This window comes from Heterocephalus glaber, unplaced genomic scaffold (assembly GCF_053883595.1).
Source record: "Heterocephalus glaber isolate CG9 unplaced genomic scaffold, H.glaber_assembly_v1.0 deba00000943, whole genome shotgun sequence".
Taxonomy (NCBI): Eukaryota; Metazoa; Chordata; class Mammalia; order Rodentia; family Bathyergidae; genus Heterocephalus; species Heterocephalus glaber.
In genome coordinates, this window is record NW_028258175.1 from 1627197 (window position 1) to 1644614 (window position 17418).

A 17418-nucleotide genomic window follows, 5' to 3' on the forward strand; every position below is an offset into this window, starting at 1 on the left:
ACGGGGTGCAGGGGCGCGGGTCCCTGTGTCTAGCCCTGAAAAGAAAGGCTGTTTCTGAGAAGCTGTGCCTGGGTAGGCCCTCTCCTCAAGGTGGGAAAGCCCAGCCGAGCAGAGATCAGCCTCTGGCTAGCTTTGCCTTCTGTTGCAACCCTCTTCCCTTTCCCCTTCCCTCCATTGTGTCTAGTTGATGGGGGACTTCAGATAACTGGTCCTCTCATGTCAGCTGGGGTCACACCTTAAGGCGTTTGAGCTATCAGATGTGTTTGCACCTTCCGGTCTTCTCCCTGCTCACTGCCCCTCACAGTCACCTCTTCTCCATGGTTATGTCCCTTTTCCTGTCTGCTCGGGGCCCTGGATTCCCATGCCTCTGGTTGCGGTGGTGGGTCTGCTTATCTGCTTTTCAGACCTGGTCTGGTTGGATTTCTTACCCTTGCAAGGAAGTGTGTGTGTGAAGTGGCATACTTGGCAGTATTTTCCCTCAGCTAGTTACCTTCCCTTTCTACCTCTGGCTGTGATGATATAAATAATCTCATACAATCTCAGGGGATCTGCCCCTTAAAAAGTACTTTCATGTATATTTTGAATCTCATGTGACATCCTCCATTCATCCTGTGGGAGCTCTTTTATTGCTGTCTTCCCATTTTACAGTTGAGAACATTGAGGCCCAGAAAGGTTGCCCAAGGTCACACAGTGGTAGAATCCGGATTTTAATGCCAGTCCCCCGCCAAGTCTTGGCCTAGATCCATACTTGTTTTTTGCCATCTCTTTTTCTGAGCCTGGATTTGGTCAGGGGTCCGTAGAAGAATGAGTGAGGGTGAGGTTTAGAAATGGTGAAGGGTGCAAAGTGAGTTTCCTTTCCAGGAGGCCCATGCTCAGGAGCTTTTCCTGATGGGAGGCTCTGGCTTCAGTCTCTCCCTTATGGATTTTTCTTTCTACTGTGACCTTCATCTTTATTCCAATCCCAGACTTTGGCCTGGGTTCATGAAAGGGCTCTCTTTGATAAATGATGGCCATAGTGGTTTCTCTCTTAAGTTAAAGCCAAGCTGGGGGCAGATTCCCCAAAGGATTAAAGGTTTGTGGCAACCCTGAAAGCAAGAAAGGAAAAAAAATCCATCCTGTGTTGAGTGTCTGCATAGTGTTCCTAAGTGTGAGATCTCATTAAAATCTCACAACAGCCCTATGCTGTAATTTAACCAAAGAGGAGATCAAGAAGTAGAAGGAACTTAAAGCCCTGTTGCTATGCATTGTAGATGGGATGTACTGCTGTACAGTGCAGGGACAGATTTCCTCATCTGCAGAGTGGAGATAAAGTTATTTGTTTTAGAAGGTGGTTATAATTTAGCAGAGGCCTTGGTATTTGCTTAAGTGTTTGTTATTGTGAGGAAAGGGACCTGAGTGATGCATTGCAAGTTCTCAGCACCCCTGTCATGTGGCCTGGGGTCCTGTACTAGTAATCTTGGGCTGAGTACTGGTAAAGAGGTCAGGAAGATTCCCTTGGCAAGTTGTGAGCACCTGCCTTTGTGTGTGGGTGTGTGGTGCCGGTGAGGGGTGCTTGGCACTGTTGCTGGCAGAGAAGAGAAGAGGCCCTGCTTTGAGCAGCCGAGGTGCTGCTGAGGGCTGGGCTGAAAGCAATCAATCAAGCTCCCAGGCTATTTTGAGCCCTCTGCACCCCGGGGGCCCACTGGAGAGTCAGGCTCCCTTCTTGCCCCCCAGCTTCCAGTTGGGATGAGAAGACAAAATTAACAACACAACAGGAAACAATGCATGGCAGAATATAATTACATGCTAAAATTGTTAGGTGCTTTGAAGTAGCTAGAACTCTGCCTGGGGAGTCCAGCTCTGCTGAAGTTCTTTTGTGCCTATGTCCTGACAAGTGCTTAGCCAGGAGTCTGTTCTGGAATCACTTGAGGGTCCTGGTTCTGTTGCCCTGCAGGAACTTCATCTGGGCATCTGGCTGGAGTGGTCAGGAGAGGCTTCCTGGAGGAGGGGCTGAGCATGCAGGCCTCAATAGGGAGGAGAAGCTCCTGATCTCTGACCTTGGAGTTCTTTTCCCTCTCTGCCTCAGTGATTTCATCTGGAAAATGGTGATCCTTCTCCTGTCCCACTGGATTCATAGGGCTGTTCTGAAAGCATGGTGGTGGGGAGCCAGCTCAGAGCGAGTCACTTAACCTTTCTGAGCCTGTGTCTTCATCTGTAGAATAGGGTTAATGATAGTACATGACTCGCATGGTTGTGGCAAGGACCGAGTAGCAGGTGTGGTCCATGTGAGGTGCTCACTATCCATGGTGAGTGCACATGGTTTACACCCTGCAGATGCCCTCCCCTATGTGTGCTGTATGTGCAGTTGAACTGGACCAGTAAGGCAGTCCAGATCAAAAAGAGGCCCTCAAAGCCAGATGGCTTTCCATTTGTAATTCCTGTCCTTCCCATTCTGGACCTCCCTACCACAGTGTCCCTGCCTTTCTGAGAATGTGTTTTCTGGCCCTGTCCAGGCCAGTAGCCACTTAGAACAATGGCCGGATCTCCCTCCGGCCTGGCCCTTTCCTGTTCTCTTGCACAGTGAGAGGTTGAGGGGGGCTGGGGCCTCAGCACCATGGTTGAACAGGAAGGTGCCTGGAAGTTGTGGGGGAGCGGGACTTGCAGGGTAGGACACATAGGGTCTGGAGTCCAGCCTAGAAGGCAGAACCATTTATCCTTGAGGAAAGAAATAGGAGTTGCAGGGAAATGGGACCTTGTTGAAGGCTGAGGGGTTGGTGAGGATGCTTAGCTTCCTAGAGTCTTCCTAGCAGTTTTAGGGACTCCAGGGACCTGGCCCCCATGATCTGGTTGCCAAGGCAACTTTTTTTTTTTATAGCTTTGACGTTCCTAATCTCCCCTGTCCTTCCTCAGCAGTGCCTCCCCCTCAGCAGTGAATGAGAGGAGAAGGCAGGAACTTGAGGGCCCCTTCCTCTCTCTGAGGACCTCATCCTTGCGCTAAGGCTCCCATCTGCATTCTGTAGGCCAGGTCCCACTCTCAGGGCCCCCGGGGGCCACCATGCCAGCTGGGGGCCGGGCCGGGAGCCTGAAGGACCCTGATGTGGCTGAGCTCTTCTTCAAGGATGATCCTGAAAAGCTCTTCTCTGATCTCCGAGAAATTGGTCATGGCAGCTTTGGAGCTGTATACTTTGTGAGTTGGGTCTTGGGGGAGGGGAAATTAGGGGTTGGGGCACTGTTCTTAACCCTGTGAACCTGCATACAGTCTTTCTCCACCACACTAGCCTTTTCTGCCCTCTCTTGTTGGGTCAGCCAGTCCTCCCTCTCCCATGTACTCAGCAGGGCCCTTTACAGCCTTCTGGTCTGGTCCTCTAGGCCCGGGATGTCCGGAATAGCGAGGTGGTGGCCATCAAGAAGATGTCTTACAGTGGGAAGCAATCAAATGAGGTGAGTCAGTCTCAGAAGGACCAGGTTGGGTGGGCAGGGGACCCAGTCTCAAGATCCAAGCTGGGTAACACCCTCCTACCCTGACCTCCTCCTAGAAATGGCAGGACATCATCAAAGAGGTGCGGTTCTTACAGAAGCTCCGGCATCCCAATACCATTCAGTACCGGGGCTGTTACCTGAGGGAACACACAGCTTGGGTGAGCTGGCCCCCTGCCATACTCGCTTCTAGCTTGTCTTGGTCCAGACTCTTAAGTGGGCCCTGTTCCAGGTGCCATTGTGAGGTCTCGGGAAGGAAGCATTCTGTCTTGGCCACTTTAGTTCTCTAACAGACTTGAGAAGCAGGGTTGCTCCCAGAGGAGAATAACATAGTACTATTAGCAGCTGGAAAAAGGCACATGGGTTGGAGGAGGTAGAGATGATTTGGGCTTTAAAGGGACCCGGGTGGGAGTGACAGGGTATTGGGTTCTTTCTAGCGGAGGCCTTCCCTCTAGGATCTGTCCCACTCCCCCCTTCTCTAGTGGGCCCTTTCTCCCTGTTATTACCTTGGGGGCACTACCTGAGTGGCAGAGGGTGTTTGCGTTTATGCCCAAGGGAGCTGGGCCGAGGGTGACTAGGATCTGCTGCTCTCTAACACTTGACCCTTCCTTAGCTGGTGATGGAGTATTGCCTGGGCTCAGCTTCTGACCTCCTAGAAGGTAAGTGTCTCATTAGCCAACGTGTCGGCTATGAATAACAGAGAACCTATAGGAGAAATGATAAAGGAAACCCACTCTAGTCCCACCTGTGGTCTCCCTCAGTGTCATGTTCCCCCCTCAGTACACAAGAAGCCCCTTCAGGAGGTGGAAATTGCAGCTGTGACCCATGGGGCACTCCAGGGCCTGGCATATCTGCACTCCCACAACATGATCCATAGGTATGGCTCCTGCACTGGCCCTTGGTTCCCAGTCTGCAGCATTTGCCCTGGCTTCTTGACATGCGTATCATCCCTGCACTTCCCTTCTGGCAGGGATGTGAAGGCTGGAAACATCCTGCTTTCAGAGCCAGGCTTGGTGAAGCTGGGGGACTTCGGCTCCGCGTCTATTATGGCCCCTGCCAACTCCTTCGTGGGCACCCCATACTGGTGAGGGAGAGTGGTGGTGAGTGGAGAAGCACCCAGGATGTCGAGTAGAAGTTGCAGGGCCTGGGCAGGTGATAGCCTCTCTCCTCTGACCATTCTCCCAGGATGGCTCCAGAGGTGATCCTGGCAATGGACGAGGGGCAGTACGATGGCAAAGTGGACGTCTGGTCTTTGGGGATAACCTGCATCGAGCTGGGTAAGGGTGTCTTCCTCTCTGCTCCTTCATCCTCTTTCTTCCCAGCTCCCTTCTGTACTGTCCCCCCTAGGACTGGAACCAAGGCCTGCAAGCCCCTTTCCATTTTGACTCTACCCTGGCACCCCAATACAAGCAACTGTCAAATCTTGTATCAGTCATCACTTTTCCGCTTTGTGGCATGCATGTGCTAAGTTCTGGAGGCATAGCAATAAATAAGATTCTTGCCCTCATGGAATTTAGATTTGAGTTGAAGACACCAGGCATGTTTTTTCTCTTTGTGACGAAAGCTGAATGGGAAAATGCAGACATAAAAAAAGGAATTTGCCCTAGTTTGGGAGCCGAGGAAGGCCTTGTAGCAGAGATGTTTAAGCAGACCCACAAAACAAATAATAACCGTTGGAAGGGTGTAGGGAAGAGCATTACGGGAGTGGTGTATACAGAGGTCTAGAGGTAAGAGTAGGCATGGGATGCTGGCTGTGGTGGTGCACACCTGTAGTCCCAGCACTCAGGAGGCTGAGGCAGGAGGACTGCTGTGAGTTCAAGGCCAGCGAGACCCTGACTCAAAAATAAAAAAGTAGGCATGGGGAACTGACACTAGCTTCACTTGTTTGAAACTGAAGCATGTAATGCAGAGTAGTGACAAAGTCTGAGAGAGAGAATTCATGAGTCCTTGAAGCCATGTCAGGGTTCTTATCTCTGCCAGCCCATAGCACTGAAGCACCTGTTTAATGAGGTAATGTTTGTAAGACCCCCAGTGCAATGCCAGGCAAAGAATAGTTGCCCAAGAAAGAGTTGCTGTTGGTTACTCTTATCCACAATTCCATGCAGCAGTCTTTCCCGTGTCATCGCTTATGTGCTGATGCCACAGATTTCTGTTTAAGCTCAGGGCAGTTATTTCACTACCCTCTCAGAGCCACTAGTGGCTTCCCATTGCCTGCAAGATGTAGTCATCCTTATCCTTTCTTACAATAGAATAAGTAGAAGAATAAGGCAGATCTATCCATCATAGTCCTAGCTTTTGGTAGAGACATGAATACAAAAAAATAGTTCTCTAGGGCCGGGGATGTAGCTCAGTGGTACATCACCTGCCTGGCAACCCCGAGGCTCTGAGTTCAATCCCCAGTACCAAAAAAAAAAAAAAAAAAAATCCAGTTCTCTACTATTGGGGGAGGGGTCAAGCCTAATTGTAAATGGCAACTGATATTCAAAGGCAGTTTTGGAAATGCAGGATGAGGGAGGGCATGGCAACCTGGATATGGCCATTCCCAGAGGAAGAGCACTTAGCTCTGGCCCATTGTCATGCAGTAATATCAGTTGTGTTTCTAATCTCATTTTTTTCTTGTTATTTTGTTGGTTTTGAGACAGGGTCTCGCTGTGTAGCCCAGGCAGGCCTTGAACACACAATAATTTTCCTGCCTCATCCTCTTGAGTGCTGGGATTATAGGCCTGCACTACCATCCCTGGCTTAGATCTAATTTTTTATTTTATTTTATTTTTTGGTACCAGGGATTGAACTCAGGTCCTTGCCCTTGCCAGGCAAGTGGCAGAAGCACTGAGCTACATCCCGGGTGCTTGATCTAATTTTTTAAGACAAAGATGAAATTTAGGTTGTTATTGTTGCAATTAATTTTTTTAAATCATTGATGAGGCCAAAAACATGAGCAGTACAAAACATTTGTGTGGGCCACAAGGAGCTCCTGACTTTGGACATGTAATCCAAGGTCTAGCTCCAGTAACCCTTTTTCCAAAAGCCCTTTCCTGTTCCCTGCAGATGCATGAGCTTGAAGTCCCGCAGCACTCAGCTGCCCCGCTGTTTTCTGGTCTCTGGGTACCCCAGTAACACTCATAAGTTGGTGTCATTGTCCAGCCCTATGTGAGCTTCCATTTAGACTTCCAAGTTCTGTGAGGGCTGCTCCTCATTTTTCTCTTCCCTTTAGCAAGGTTTTACTTTTGTGTTGTATCTACTAATTTTAGTTGAGCTGATTGGTACAACCTGTGAGTGGACTTTGTTCTGCCTTCTGTTTCAGTGCTTTGTGAGTGTTATTTTCTTTGATCGCTGCTCCATCTGAGGGCAGGGGAATGGAAGGGTGTTGTATTTTACAGAGGAAAAAATTGAGACTCCACAGGGTTCTGGGAATTGCCCAAGGTCACAGCCAGGAAGCTGAGGTACGAACCCAAGTCATCTGAGCTCCATTCTGGTCCCCTCTGCTTACCTTCTACCTCTCGTCCCCCTCGACCTCCTCTAGCGGAACGGAAACCACCACTGTTTAACATGAATGCGATGAGTGCCTTATACCACATTGCACAGAATGAGTCCCCCGTGCTCCAGTCAGGACACTGGTGAGGACTGGATTCCTGGCCCTGGGGGTTAGGTTTTGGGGTCAGTCATGTGGCTCATGCCCTCCCTACCTGTCTCCTACCCACTCCCACCTCCAGGTCTGAGTACTTCCGGAATTTTGTTGACTCCTGTCTTCAGAAAATCCCTCAAGACAGACCAACCTCAGAGGTTCTTCTGAAGGTGAGGGCCTGTTGGCCAAGCACCCTCCTGTGGCCTCGGCACAGCAGAGCAAAGAAACCCGAAGTGGGACGAGTGGTTCCCAGTTCCTGCACCAAGAGCTGCTTTTATGAATTCCCACCTCCATCTCCAATGCCATGGACTGTGTGTTTTGCTAGACTTTTTTTATGTTAATTTATTGAGTAATAATTTGCTTTTGCATTTTTCATTAATCAAACATACATGTAACTGTCAGCCAGAGGTTCTGGTCAGTATGGAATAACCAGGGTTCCATACTGCTGTAATTCAAGCCTGTGTAGCCTTATCATGTGTAAATGTATGACTTCTCTTAGGTGTGTCTGAGTCATTCATCAAGACTAGAGGGCCCCTGTTCCCTTCCTATACCATGGGGACCTAAAGACCCTAGGTGGGAACTTAGACTGTCTAGTTTGACTTCCTTGGTTTTTTGGGTTTTGTTTTTACTGATTGTTTTGTTTTGTTTTGTTTGTAGTGGGGATCAAACTCGGGACCTTGCACTTGCAAGGCAGGTGGTGGTACTACTGAGCTAAATCCCCAGCCCATGTTACTGGTTTTTTGAGACAGAGTGTCACTACGTAGTTTAGGCTGGCCTTGAACTGCCTAGCCCAGGCTGGCCTTCAACTCATGGCGATCCTCCTGCCTCAGCCTCCTGAGTGCTAGGATTACAGGCATGGAGCAGCATGTCTGGCTTACTTGTTTTATAATTGTGAAATACCTTATGCCCAAAGAGGCCTCGTGACACATCCAATGTCACATAGCACTTGGGTAGTGGTGCTGGGCTGGCGTCCAGATTGCCTGTTGTACCTGTCAACCGTGGCTGGAGGAACGAGAGGCTGTAGAGTAGAGCCTAGGTGGTGGAGCGAATCACTGTGGGAGGAGGGCTTGAGACAGGCCAGCATCATATGGTGATGGCATGGGCCCCAGGGGAGAGCCATGGGTTCCGGCAGGGCAGGGTCAGCAGCAGGCCTCACTGTCCTCTTCCCCCAGCACCGCTTTGTGCTCCGGGAGCGGCCACCCACTGTCATCATGGACTTAATCCAGAGAACCAAGGATGCTGTGCGGGAGCTGGACAACCTGCAGTACCGCAAGATGAAGAAGATCCTTTTCCAAGAGGCGCCCAATGGTCCTGGCGCTGAGGCTCCTGAGGAAGAAGAGGTGACCCAGCTGGCCCCGCCCTGTCCTTATTCTCCATGCTGGGCTTTGTCCCAAGTCCTCTCCACCGCACTTCACACCCTTTTATCTGCTTGTCCTGCCCTATACCTTTGCCTTCCCTGCCATACAGCCCACACCCTGTTCACAGGAGGCAGAGCCCTACATGCACCGGGCAGGGACGCTGACCAGTCTAGAGAGCAGCCATTCGGTGCCCAGCATGTCTATCAGCGCCTCTAGTCAGAGTAGCTCAGTCAACAGCCTAGCAGACGCCTCAGACAATGAGGAGGAGGAGGAAGAGGAGGAAGAGGAAGAAGAGGAGGAAGAAGGCCCTGAAGCCAGAGAGATGGCCATGATGCAGGAGGGGGAGCACACAGTCACCTCACACAGCTCCGTCATCCACCGGCTTCCGGTATGTAGCCGATGGGGCAGTTGGCCAGGCCTGAGCTGTCCTGCTAGGGAGTCGCCTGGGTCCCAGCTTTCCCTCCTCAGTCTGAATGGGCCTCTGAGTTTTGGTATCTCCTGCCTCTCCTTTGCCTAGGGCTCTGATAGCCTGTATGATGACCCCTTCCAGCCGGAGATCACCCCAGGCCCTCTCCAGCCTTCCACAGCCCCAGCTCCTGCTTCCACCACCTCTTCTGCCCGCCGACGGGCCTACTGCCGTAACCGGGACCACTTTGCCACCATCCGGACCGCCTCCCTGGTGAGTGCAGCCTCCCCACTCAGCCAGCTTGCTGTCCTTTTTGCTACATGCTGGGTGCTAAGTCCAGAGACGACTTTGTCCCAGTCATATATGATTAAGTCCAGACTCAACACTCCTTCTGTTGCTGTTTTTTGCCTTCTCTTCTTAGCCTGCCTGCTCCCTTCTCCCAGCAGACTGTTGAGGTCACACCACTGGTCTAGGTGTCTCTAGCTTAGCAAACTTACTCTGTGTTCATGGCCTGGCTGAAATAACGTGGGGCTCCTGGGCTCCTCTGGCCAGTTGGGCATTCACATCCCTGTATACCTTCAGCCCGCTGTGCTGCTCAGGATGGCATTTTGCAGGTTTGCTGGATTCTCTGCCCCAGGCTTGGGGTGGAGTACAGGGGCCTGCGTCGTGCCAGTGATGAGCTTGCAGGCACGCATATATCCCTGTACTTAATCTTCCCAGCTGCCCCAGGAAGGAGGTCGGATCCCATCTGAGCGATGAAGCTGCTGAGGCTCGAAGGGGCTGCCTGGCCAGGCACTTGTGACAGGGCCCAAACTCTGTAGGCAGGACCTCAGTCCTCCCTACAATCAAGTTTTGCCGGTCTTTTTCTCAGTTCATAGGAAAATGTGTTCGACTTTCCATAAAATGTAGCTTTTATTAAACCTGTAGATCACATTCCCACTTAAATGAATTTGAGTACCAGCAGTCCTCCTGGAGGCCACTGGATTGGTCTGTATGTTTGCACAGCTTCTACATGTAGCAGTGGTTCTGCTGGGGTGTTTCTCCAGCTCCTCAGGGGCTTTGTGCTGTGCACGAGGTCTGTCTCTTCCAGGGCCTGGGCCACCTGAACTCAGTTGAGAACCACTGATGGAGCAGTTGAGAATGAGACTTGTGTGAAGACACCCAGGGTCCCAGATCCCAGCTTAGGACCTGGGGTAGGGTTGGCCCTTGGTGTTTGCTGAAGGGAAGGACCTTGACCCCTGCCCGTGCAGGGAACCTGTTAGGTGCTGCTCTGTGTGCATCAGACTTGTCTAAGCAGCTCCTAGGAGAAGGTCTCGTCATATGTGTAAGGATGGGAGAAGTGAAGCTCTGAGAAGTTAACTTGCTTCAGATCACTTGGTTAGCAAGTGGCAGAGCTGGGATTTGAGTCCCAGTCTGTCCAGTTCATTCTTTTGAACTAACGTGATTTTTTTCTACTTTTGTGCCAGGCCCTGAGCTCACCACCTTTTCTCACCTCCTTTGATCACACTTAACTCAGTGAAGTAAATAATATCTCCATCATCCATTTGAGGAAACAGGCTCAGGTTAAGCGTGAGGAAGGTACTACATGAGTGGAACCAGTTAGCCTGAAACCCATGTGCTTCCCCAAGGAGCTCAAAGACAATCTGTGTGAATAAAAGGGGGCCCAAGGATGAGCCCCACTTCCCATCCTCTCTCCTGCCCCAGGTCAGCCGCCAGATCCAGGAGCATGAGCAGGACTCGGCCCTGCGGGAGCAGCTCAGTGGCTACAAGCGGATGCGGCGACAACACCAAAAGCAGCTGCTGGCTCTGGAGTCGCGGCTGAGGGGTGAACGTGAGGAGCACAGTGCACGGCTGCAGCGGGAGCTTGAGGCGCAGCGGGCTGGCTTTGGGGCTGAGGCAGAAAAGCTGGCCCGGCGACACCAGGCCATTGGTGAGAAGGAGGCTCGAGCCGCCCAGGCTGAGGAGCGGAAGTTCCAGCAGCATATCCTCGGGCAGCAGAAGAAGGAGCTGGCTGCCCTGCTGGAGGCGCAGAAGCGAACCTACAAGCTTCGGAAGGAGCAGCTGAAGGAGGTGGGCTGGGGCTGGCCTGCTGCAAGGGGCAGGCCAGTGGGGCGCAGGTAGGCAGGCCACCCTGATCCTGAGCCCCACTGCGCTTGCCAGGAGCTCCAGGAGAACCCCAGCACACCCAAGCGGGAGAAGGCCGAGTGGCTGCTGCGGCAGAAGGAGCAGCTCCAGCAGTGCCAGGCGGAGGAGGAAGCAGGCTTGTTGCGGCGGCAGCGCCAGTACTTTGAGCTGCAGTGTCGCCAGTATAAGCGCAAGATGCTTCTGGCTCGCCACAGCCTGGACCAGGACCTGCTGCGAGAGGTAGGCTTCCTTCCTGCCCTTCCTCCTGCACTCAGTCACGGCTCTCAGCGCTTCCCCTCTCTCCATTCCATCGGCCTCGCTCACTTCTACCCTGGTGGTGGTGTTCCCACTTCTCGGTGACCCTCTTGCTTTCTATGTGGGACCTTGTGAGGATGGCCTTGGGCTCTATTCCCAGGCCAGCCAAGTGCTCATACCTCCCGTTGCCACGCCACTCCAGCTCTCTCCGCCAGCAAGTCCTGGGCTCTTACTTCCTTGCTGTCAACAAGCCTCCCTGACTGGTCCCTGGGCCCTGCCTCCTTTCTACCTCAGGACTTGAACAAGAAACAGACACAGAAGGACTTGGAGTGTGCGCTGCTGCTGCGGCAGCATGAGGCCACTCGGGAGCTGGAACTCCGGCAGCTCCAGGCCGTCCAGCGCACACGAGCTGAGCTCACCCGCCTGCAGCACCAGACAGAACTGGGCAACCAGCTGGAGTACAACAAGCGACGTGAACAAGAGTTGCGGCAGAAGCATGCAGCCCAGGTTCGCCAGCAGCCCAAGAGCCTCAAAGTACGTGCAGGCCAGCGCCCCCCGGGCCTCCCTGTTACTGGGGCTCTGGGACCACTCAGCACAGGCACCCCTAGTGAAGCTCAGCCCTGCTCATCTGGCCAGGAGGCAGTCCTGGACCAAAGGATGCTGGGAGAGGAGGAAGCAGTACCAGAGAGAAGGATCCTGGGAAAGGAAGGGGCTACCTTGGAGCCAGAGGAGCAAAGGATTTGGGGGGAAGAATCAGGAACCCTTAGTCCCAACCCACAAAAGCCTCGGAATCCAGTTAATGAGGAAGATTGGGGACTACCTGAGGAGGAGATAGAGGAGCTTAGAGTCCCATCGCTGGCACCTGAGAGGAACATTGTTGGTCAGGAGGAGCCCAGGGCATGGGAGCTGTGGGAGAAGGAGGATGGGAACCTTCTGGATGAGGAGTTTGAACCCGACTGGGTCCAGAGCCCAGCACTGACTCCAGTCCCTGAGGAGGAAGAGGATGAGGAGGAGGGGGCTCCAGTTGGGACCCCTAGGGATCCTGGTGATGGCTGTCCCTCCCCGGACATCCCCCCAGAGCCCCCTCCACCGCATCTGAGGCCCAGTCCTCCTAGCCAGCTCCCTGGACTCCTGACTCACGGCCTGCTGGCTGGCCTTTCCTTTGCAGTGGGGTCCTCCTCTGGCCTTCTACCCCTACTGCTTCTGTTGCTGCTCCCACTGCTGGCGGCCCAGGGTGGGGGTGGCCTGCAGGCAGCACTCCTGGCCCTTGAGGTGGGCCTGGTGGGCCTAGGGGCCTCCTACCTGCTCCTCTGTACAGCTCTGGACTTGCCCCCCAGCCTGTTCCTGCTCCTGGCCCAGGGGGTTGCTCTGGGGGCCGTCCTGGGCCTGAGCTGGCGCCGAGGCCTTGTGGGTGTACCTCTGGGCCTTGGGGCTGCCTGGCTCCTAGCCTGGCCAGGCCTAGCTCTACCTCTGGCAGCTGTGGCAGCTGGGGGCAGATGGGTGCGGCAGCAGGCCCCCCGGATGCGCCGGGGCATCTCTCGGCTCTGGCTGCGGGCTCTGCTGCGCTTGTCGCCCATGGTCTTCTGGGCCCTGCAGGGCTGTGGGGCTGTGGGCGACCGGGGCCTGTTTGCACTGTACCCTAAAACCAACAAGGATGGCTTCCGCAGCCGCCTGCCCGTCCCTGGGCCCCGGCGGGGCAATCCTCGCACTGCCCTACACCCCCTTGCCCTGATGGCACAGGTTTGGGCTCTGTGCAAGGGCTGGAACTGGCGCTTGGCACGTGCCAGCCAGGGCTTAGCCTCCCACTTGCCCCCCTGGGCCGTCCACATGCTGGCCAGCTGGGGCCTGCTTCGAGGTGAACGGCCCAGTCGGATCCCCCGGCTGCTGCCACGCAGCCGGCGGCGGCTTGGGGCCCCTGCCTGCCGCCAGCCACCACCAGGGACTTTAGCTGGGCGGAGATCCCGGACCCGCCAGTTCCGGACCCTGCCTCCCTGGAGGTAACCAGCTCTAGCCTGTTCCCTGCCCAGTAGAGCATCGAGCACTTTATCTCCCAGCACTCAGTGAAGTTTCCGGTCCCCAGCCCCTTCTCCCTCCTGCCCTCCTTCCGCAGTATGCACCCTATTAAGCACAGCCCTTCCAGCTTCTAGACAGCAGCCCCTCCACTGCAGAGTCCGGAAGTCACACTGTGTGTCCTCCCGCCCCTAAGTTATTGCTGCTGTCCCGCTGTGTGTGCTCATCCTCACCCTCATCGACTCAGGCTGGGGCCAGGGGCGAGAGGGTGGGAAGAGTCATGACCGGTTTGGTTTTTTTTCTCCTCTTTGATTTTGTTTTTCTGTCTCCCTTCCAACCTGTTCCCCTCTCCCTCACCAAAAAAGAAAAGAAAAAGACAAACGCAAATAAAATATCAGCGGAACTGTACCTTTGGCCCAGGCTGCCTCTGTCTGCTTTGTCCTGCCGCCTAGCCTCCCTGGTTTGCCCCCGATCTGGACCCTTGGCCCCCAGCTCCATGACCTCCCCTCCCCATCTACGTTATCTCAGTCCCTTTCACTCCTCAGCTTCATCTTCTCTGCCTTCATAGCTTCATTGCACCACGACCACCACTAGCCCTGGCCTTAGGGCCTGTGTGGAGCTTCCACAGAGCTTCCTGGCCCAAGGGCCCTTGCTATGGGTCGCTTCCAGAGGGCCCGTTAGGGTCCAGGTCCTTTAACCTCCTTGTCTGCTGCCTCTTCTACCAGCCCATGGCCCGTGTTGTCCCCTTCTGTGCCGGAGCTGCATCTCTCCTGCTCAGGCGTTAGCCTAAGGGGCTGGGGGACAGGGCGGCAGACCCTCTGCAGTTGAGGGTAGTGAGCTGGGTGCAGGCAGAGTGCGGCCCTGGGACTGGGTTGGCTGCGGACTTGGACGGGAGCAGAGCATATAGGAGCCAGCTGGAGTGAATCTAGTCAGGGTAGCAGCTGTTGGCCTGTGGAATTGAGCCCTATCTGGCCACCTTGCCCTCCTGTGGCCCATGATAGGGCCACCCCATCTTACCCATTTTTCAGCTCAGTACGTCTCCTTCCCTGCCTTCCTCCAAGGTGCTGGACCTGGGACTTCCTGTCTGCCCTTAGTGGTGTTGCCTTCTCCGTGGGTGTTCTCAGTCATTTGCACATTCTTCTATTTGCACATGTGCTTCTATCCCAAGGTCATACTTTCTTCCTCTTTGCATGCTCAAAGCTTCTTTTGTGCGTTCAGTCCTCTATAGAGTCTCAGTTCCTTGTCTGTGAACTCTGACGTTCCTTCTCGTGGTATTCACCCAACCCTGGACGTGCTCATGGAATCTGTCTCATTCTCCCTGCATCTCTTGGCCATCGAGACCTTCCTGACCTCTCCACACAACCCCATCTCTCCACACCTGTCTGTGTACAGCTCCCCCCGCCCCCTCTGTCTAACATGTTTTCTGTTTCTCTCCCTCTCCCTGTCTCTGCTTCTGTCTCCTCTCCTCTCCTTCTCTTCTTCCCATTTCCCCTGGTTGTTCCTCCTCTTCCTCCCCCTCCTCTTCCTCCCCTCGTCTTTGCCGCCATTTCCCCTTGATCCGTCCACTGCGCAGTCTAAAGAGCTGCAGATCAAGAAGCAGTTCCAGGAGACGTGTAAGATCCAGACTCGGCAGTACAAGGCTCTGCGGGCACACTTGCTGGAGACCACGCCTAAGGCTCAGCACAAGAGCCTCCTTAAGCGGCTCAAGGAAGAGCAGACCCGCAAGCTGGCAATCCTGGCCGAGCAGTACGACCAGTCCATCTCGGAAATGCTCAGCTCGCAGGCGGTGAGGCCTGGGGGCTGGGAGGGAGGATGGAGAGCGGCCTGTGAATCTCTGGCTTAGCTGTGGGCGGTGAAAGGGGGAGGTGTGGGCTGAGCTGGGGCTTTCTGTACCTGAGAAACGGCTGTTGTTTCACTGCAATGGTTTTATTTCTCTTAGTATTTTCTTAAGGTTTTGACAAAGCCATCCTGACTACCAAGAATCATCACGGAAAAGAGTGGCTATAGTGTTTTCCTGGGCCTAAGTTAGTTTAACTCGTGAACAGGGAGCAAGTTACAATGCGTGTGGCCCTGGGCCCGTGGGCCCGTTGGCCCGGCCTGGCCTAGGAGCTTTAGAGCACTGCTGTGGTACACAGTGCACACACCACTCTGGAGTGGGCCCCAGGCTGCAGAGTCCCAGTGCCCCATCTCCCCTGTCCCACCTCTCAGAGGTGACCTAATGATTATAGACTTTCTTCCAATGCATTCTAAAACACACGTGAAATCCTATGTTACACATTGTTCTCTCACTTCTTACACTTCCTATTTCTTTGGCATCTTTCCATGTCAGCACACCTCTCTCTCTTTTTTTGGTACCGGGGATCGAACTCGGGACCTTGCACTTTTGAGGCAGGTGGCTGAACCACTGAGCTAAATCCCCGGCCCCCACTCTTTTTTTACAGTGTAGGTTTATTTAACCCGCCCCTTGCTGATGGACGTTTAGGCTGTCTCCAGTTTTGCTATCCCAGCGCTTCCTGCACACTGAGCACATGTGCAAGTATACGTGGGGTAGATCCCTGCGAGTGTAATTGCTGTGTACAAGGCACGCGGGACTTCCATTCTGATAGGCTTGAGACCGCTGCTTCTTGCAGCCTTAGGGCCTAGGCCTGGGGCAGGGAGGACTGTGGGGTGCGGAAGTCCCCAAAACTGGTGTCCCTGCCCTGCAGCTCCGGCTTGATGAGACCCAGGAGGCAGAGTTCCAGGCCCTTCGGCAGCAGCTTCAGCAGGAGCTGGAGTTGCTCAACGCCTACCAGAGCAAGATCAAGATCCGCACGGAGAGCCAGCACGAGCGGGAGCTTCGGGAGCGGGAGCAGAGAGTGACGCTGCGGCGGGCGCTGCTGGAGCAGCGGGTGAGGGGCGGGCTCCGGGACCGGGCAGGAGGGCAGCGCCGCCCCAGCGCCCTAACCCCTGTTCTGGGTGCCCCAGGTGGAAGAGGAGCTGCTGGCGCTGCAGACCGGGCGCTCCGAGCGGATCCGGAGTTTGCTTGAGCGGCAGGCCCGCGAGATCGAGGCCTTTGACGCCGAGAGCATGAGGCTGGGCTTCTCCAGCATGGCCCTGGGGGGCATCCCCGCGGAGGCTGCTGCCCAGGGCTACCCCGCCCCGCCGCCTGCCCCCGCCTGGCCCTCCCGCCCCGTCCCCCGCTCAGGGGCACACTGGAGCCACGGCCCTCCTCCACCGGGCATGCCCCCCCCAGCCTGGCGCCAGCCGGCTCTGTTGGCTCCCCCCGGCCCCCCAAACTGGCTGGGGCCCCCGACACAGAGTGGGACGCCCCGTGGCGGAGCTCTGCTGCTGCTAAGGAACAGCCCCCAACCCCTCCGGCGGGCAGCCTCGGGGGGGAGCGGCAGTGAGAACGTGGGTCCCCCCGCGGCGGCTGTGCCGGGCCCTCTGAGCCGCAGCACCAGTGTGGCTTCCCACATCCTCAATGGCTCCTCCCACTTCTACTCCTGAAGGGCAGGGCGGGCGCAGTCTGCCCGCTCGGGCGCAAGCTACAGCCTACTTGAGGGTGGTGGGGACAGAGTGGGCTCCAGCTCCCCTCGACCTTCTCATCTCATGAGCTTCTTGGGGCTGGCTGGTGGCGCTGGGCCAGCTTGGGTATCAGCTCCCCAAGTCTGACCAGTGGCCCCGCCTCCCCACCATGGTGCCAGGGTCTTCCTCAACACCTGGGAGAGGACAGAGTTGTGCGAGGCAAATTTCATCTCGTCCCGGGGGGAGGGGGGCAGGGTGGGTCTAGATATATGTATTCAGAGAACTATACAACCCTTGCAGGGGGGCCGGGGCGACAGGACCCCCAGACCCGTGGCGTGGCAGAGCAGGGTGGGGACCGAGGGGGTCGAATGCGAGCCTTCCTCGGACAGGAGGAGCAGGAGGGGTCTGTCGGGGTGCCTGTCCACTCCCCCGTTGCTGTCTGACGTCCTGTGCCGTCTTGTCTTTTTTTTTTAAATTGGGGTCAGGGTTGGGGCAGGGGAACAAGGGAAGGATCTTGCCAAGGGCTGCTCCTGAGCCCCGTGGCAGTGACGGGAGCCCCTCTCAGCTGCGGGGCTGGCACAGAGCCCCAGGGCAAGCTTTTAATAAACTGTTGGTTATTCTAACAGATCCCGGACTCACCCTTTCTGTGTGGTGTAGGAAGGACTTGTTCAGTGGCAGGT

General features: G+C 55.0%; 1 protein-coding gene across 5 annotated transcripts; it reads left to right on the forward strand.

Annotated features, from left to right (window-relative positions):
- Window positions 1-3005: 3005 nt before the first annotated feature.
- Taok2 (TAO kinase 2) lies at window positions 3006-17365 on the forward strand. Of its 5 annotated transcripts, none has more exons than XM_021237426.2 (18): window positions 3006-3166; window positions 3349-3420; window positions 3516-3617; window positions 4070-4115; window positions 4237-4333; window positions 4427-4540; window positions 4642-4733; window positions 6980-7073; window positions 7170-7251; window positions 8254-8421; window positions 8549-8827; window positions 8957-9118; window positions 10550-10915; window positions 11006-11209; window positions 11519-11758; window positions 14808-15020; window positions 15940-16122; window positions 16199-17365. In XM_021237426.2, the coding sequence occupies exons 1-18, from the start codon at window positions 3035-3037 to the stop codon at window positions 16718-16720; spliced, it is 3168 nt and encodes a 1055-aa protein (XP_021093085.2). In that variant the 5' UTR covers window positions 3006-3034; the 3' UTR covers window positions 16721-17365. The 5 variants fall into 5 exon arrangements, with proteins under 5 accessions (XP_021093085.2, XP_021093086.2, XP_012931741.1 ...); XM_021237427.2 differs by having other exon boundaries at window positions 8567-8827; XM_013076287.3 differs by lacking the exons at window positions 14808-15020; window positions 15940-16122; window positions 16199-17365 and having other exon boundaries at window positions 11519-13642.
- Window positions 17366-17418: the final 53 nt, after the last annotated feature.

Excerpts from the sequence above, each read along its gene's own strand:
- Taok2 (XM_013076287.3), top strand. The coding sequence starts at position 3,035 with ATGCCAGCTGGGGGCCGGGCCGGGAGCCTGAAGGACCCTGATGTGGCT. Across the intron at positions 4,116-4,236 it reads AGCTTCTGACCTCCTAGAAG|TACACAAGAAGCCCCTTCAG; the intron begins GTAAGTGTCTCA and ends TTCCCCCCTCAG. Across the intron at positions 10,916-11,005 it reads GGAAGGAGCAGCTGAAGGAG|GAGCTCCAGGAGAACCCCAG; the intron begins GTGGGCTGGGGC and ends TGCGCTTGCCAG.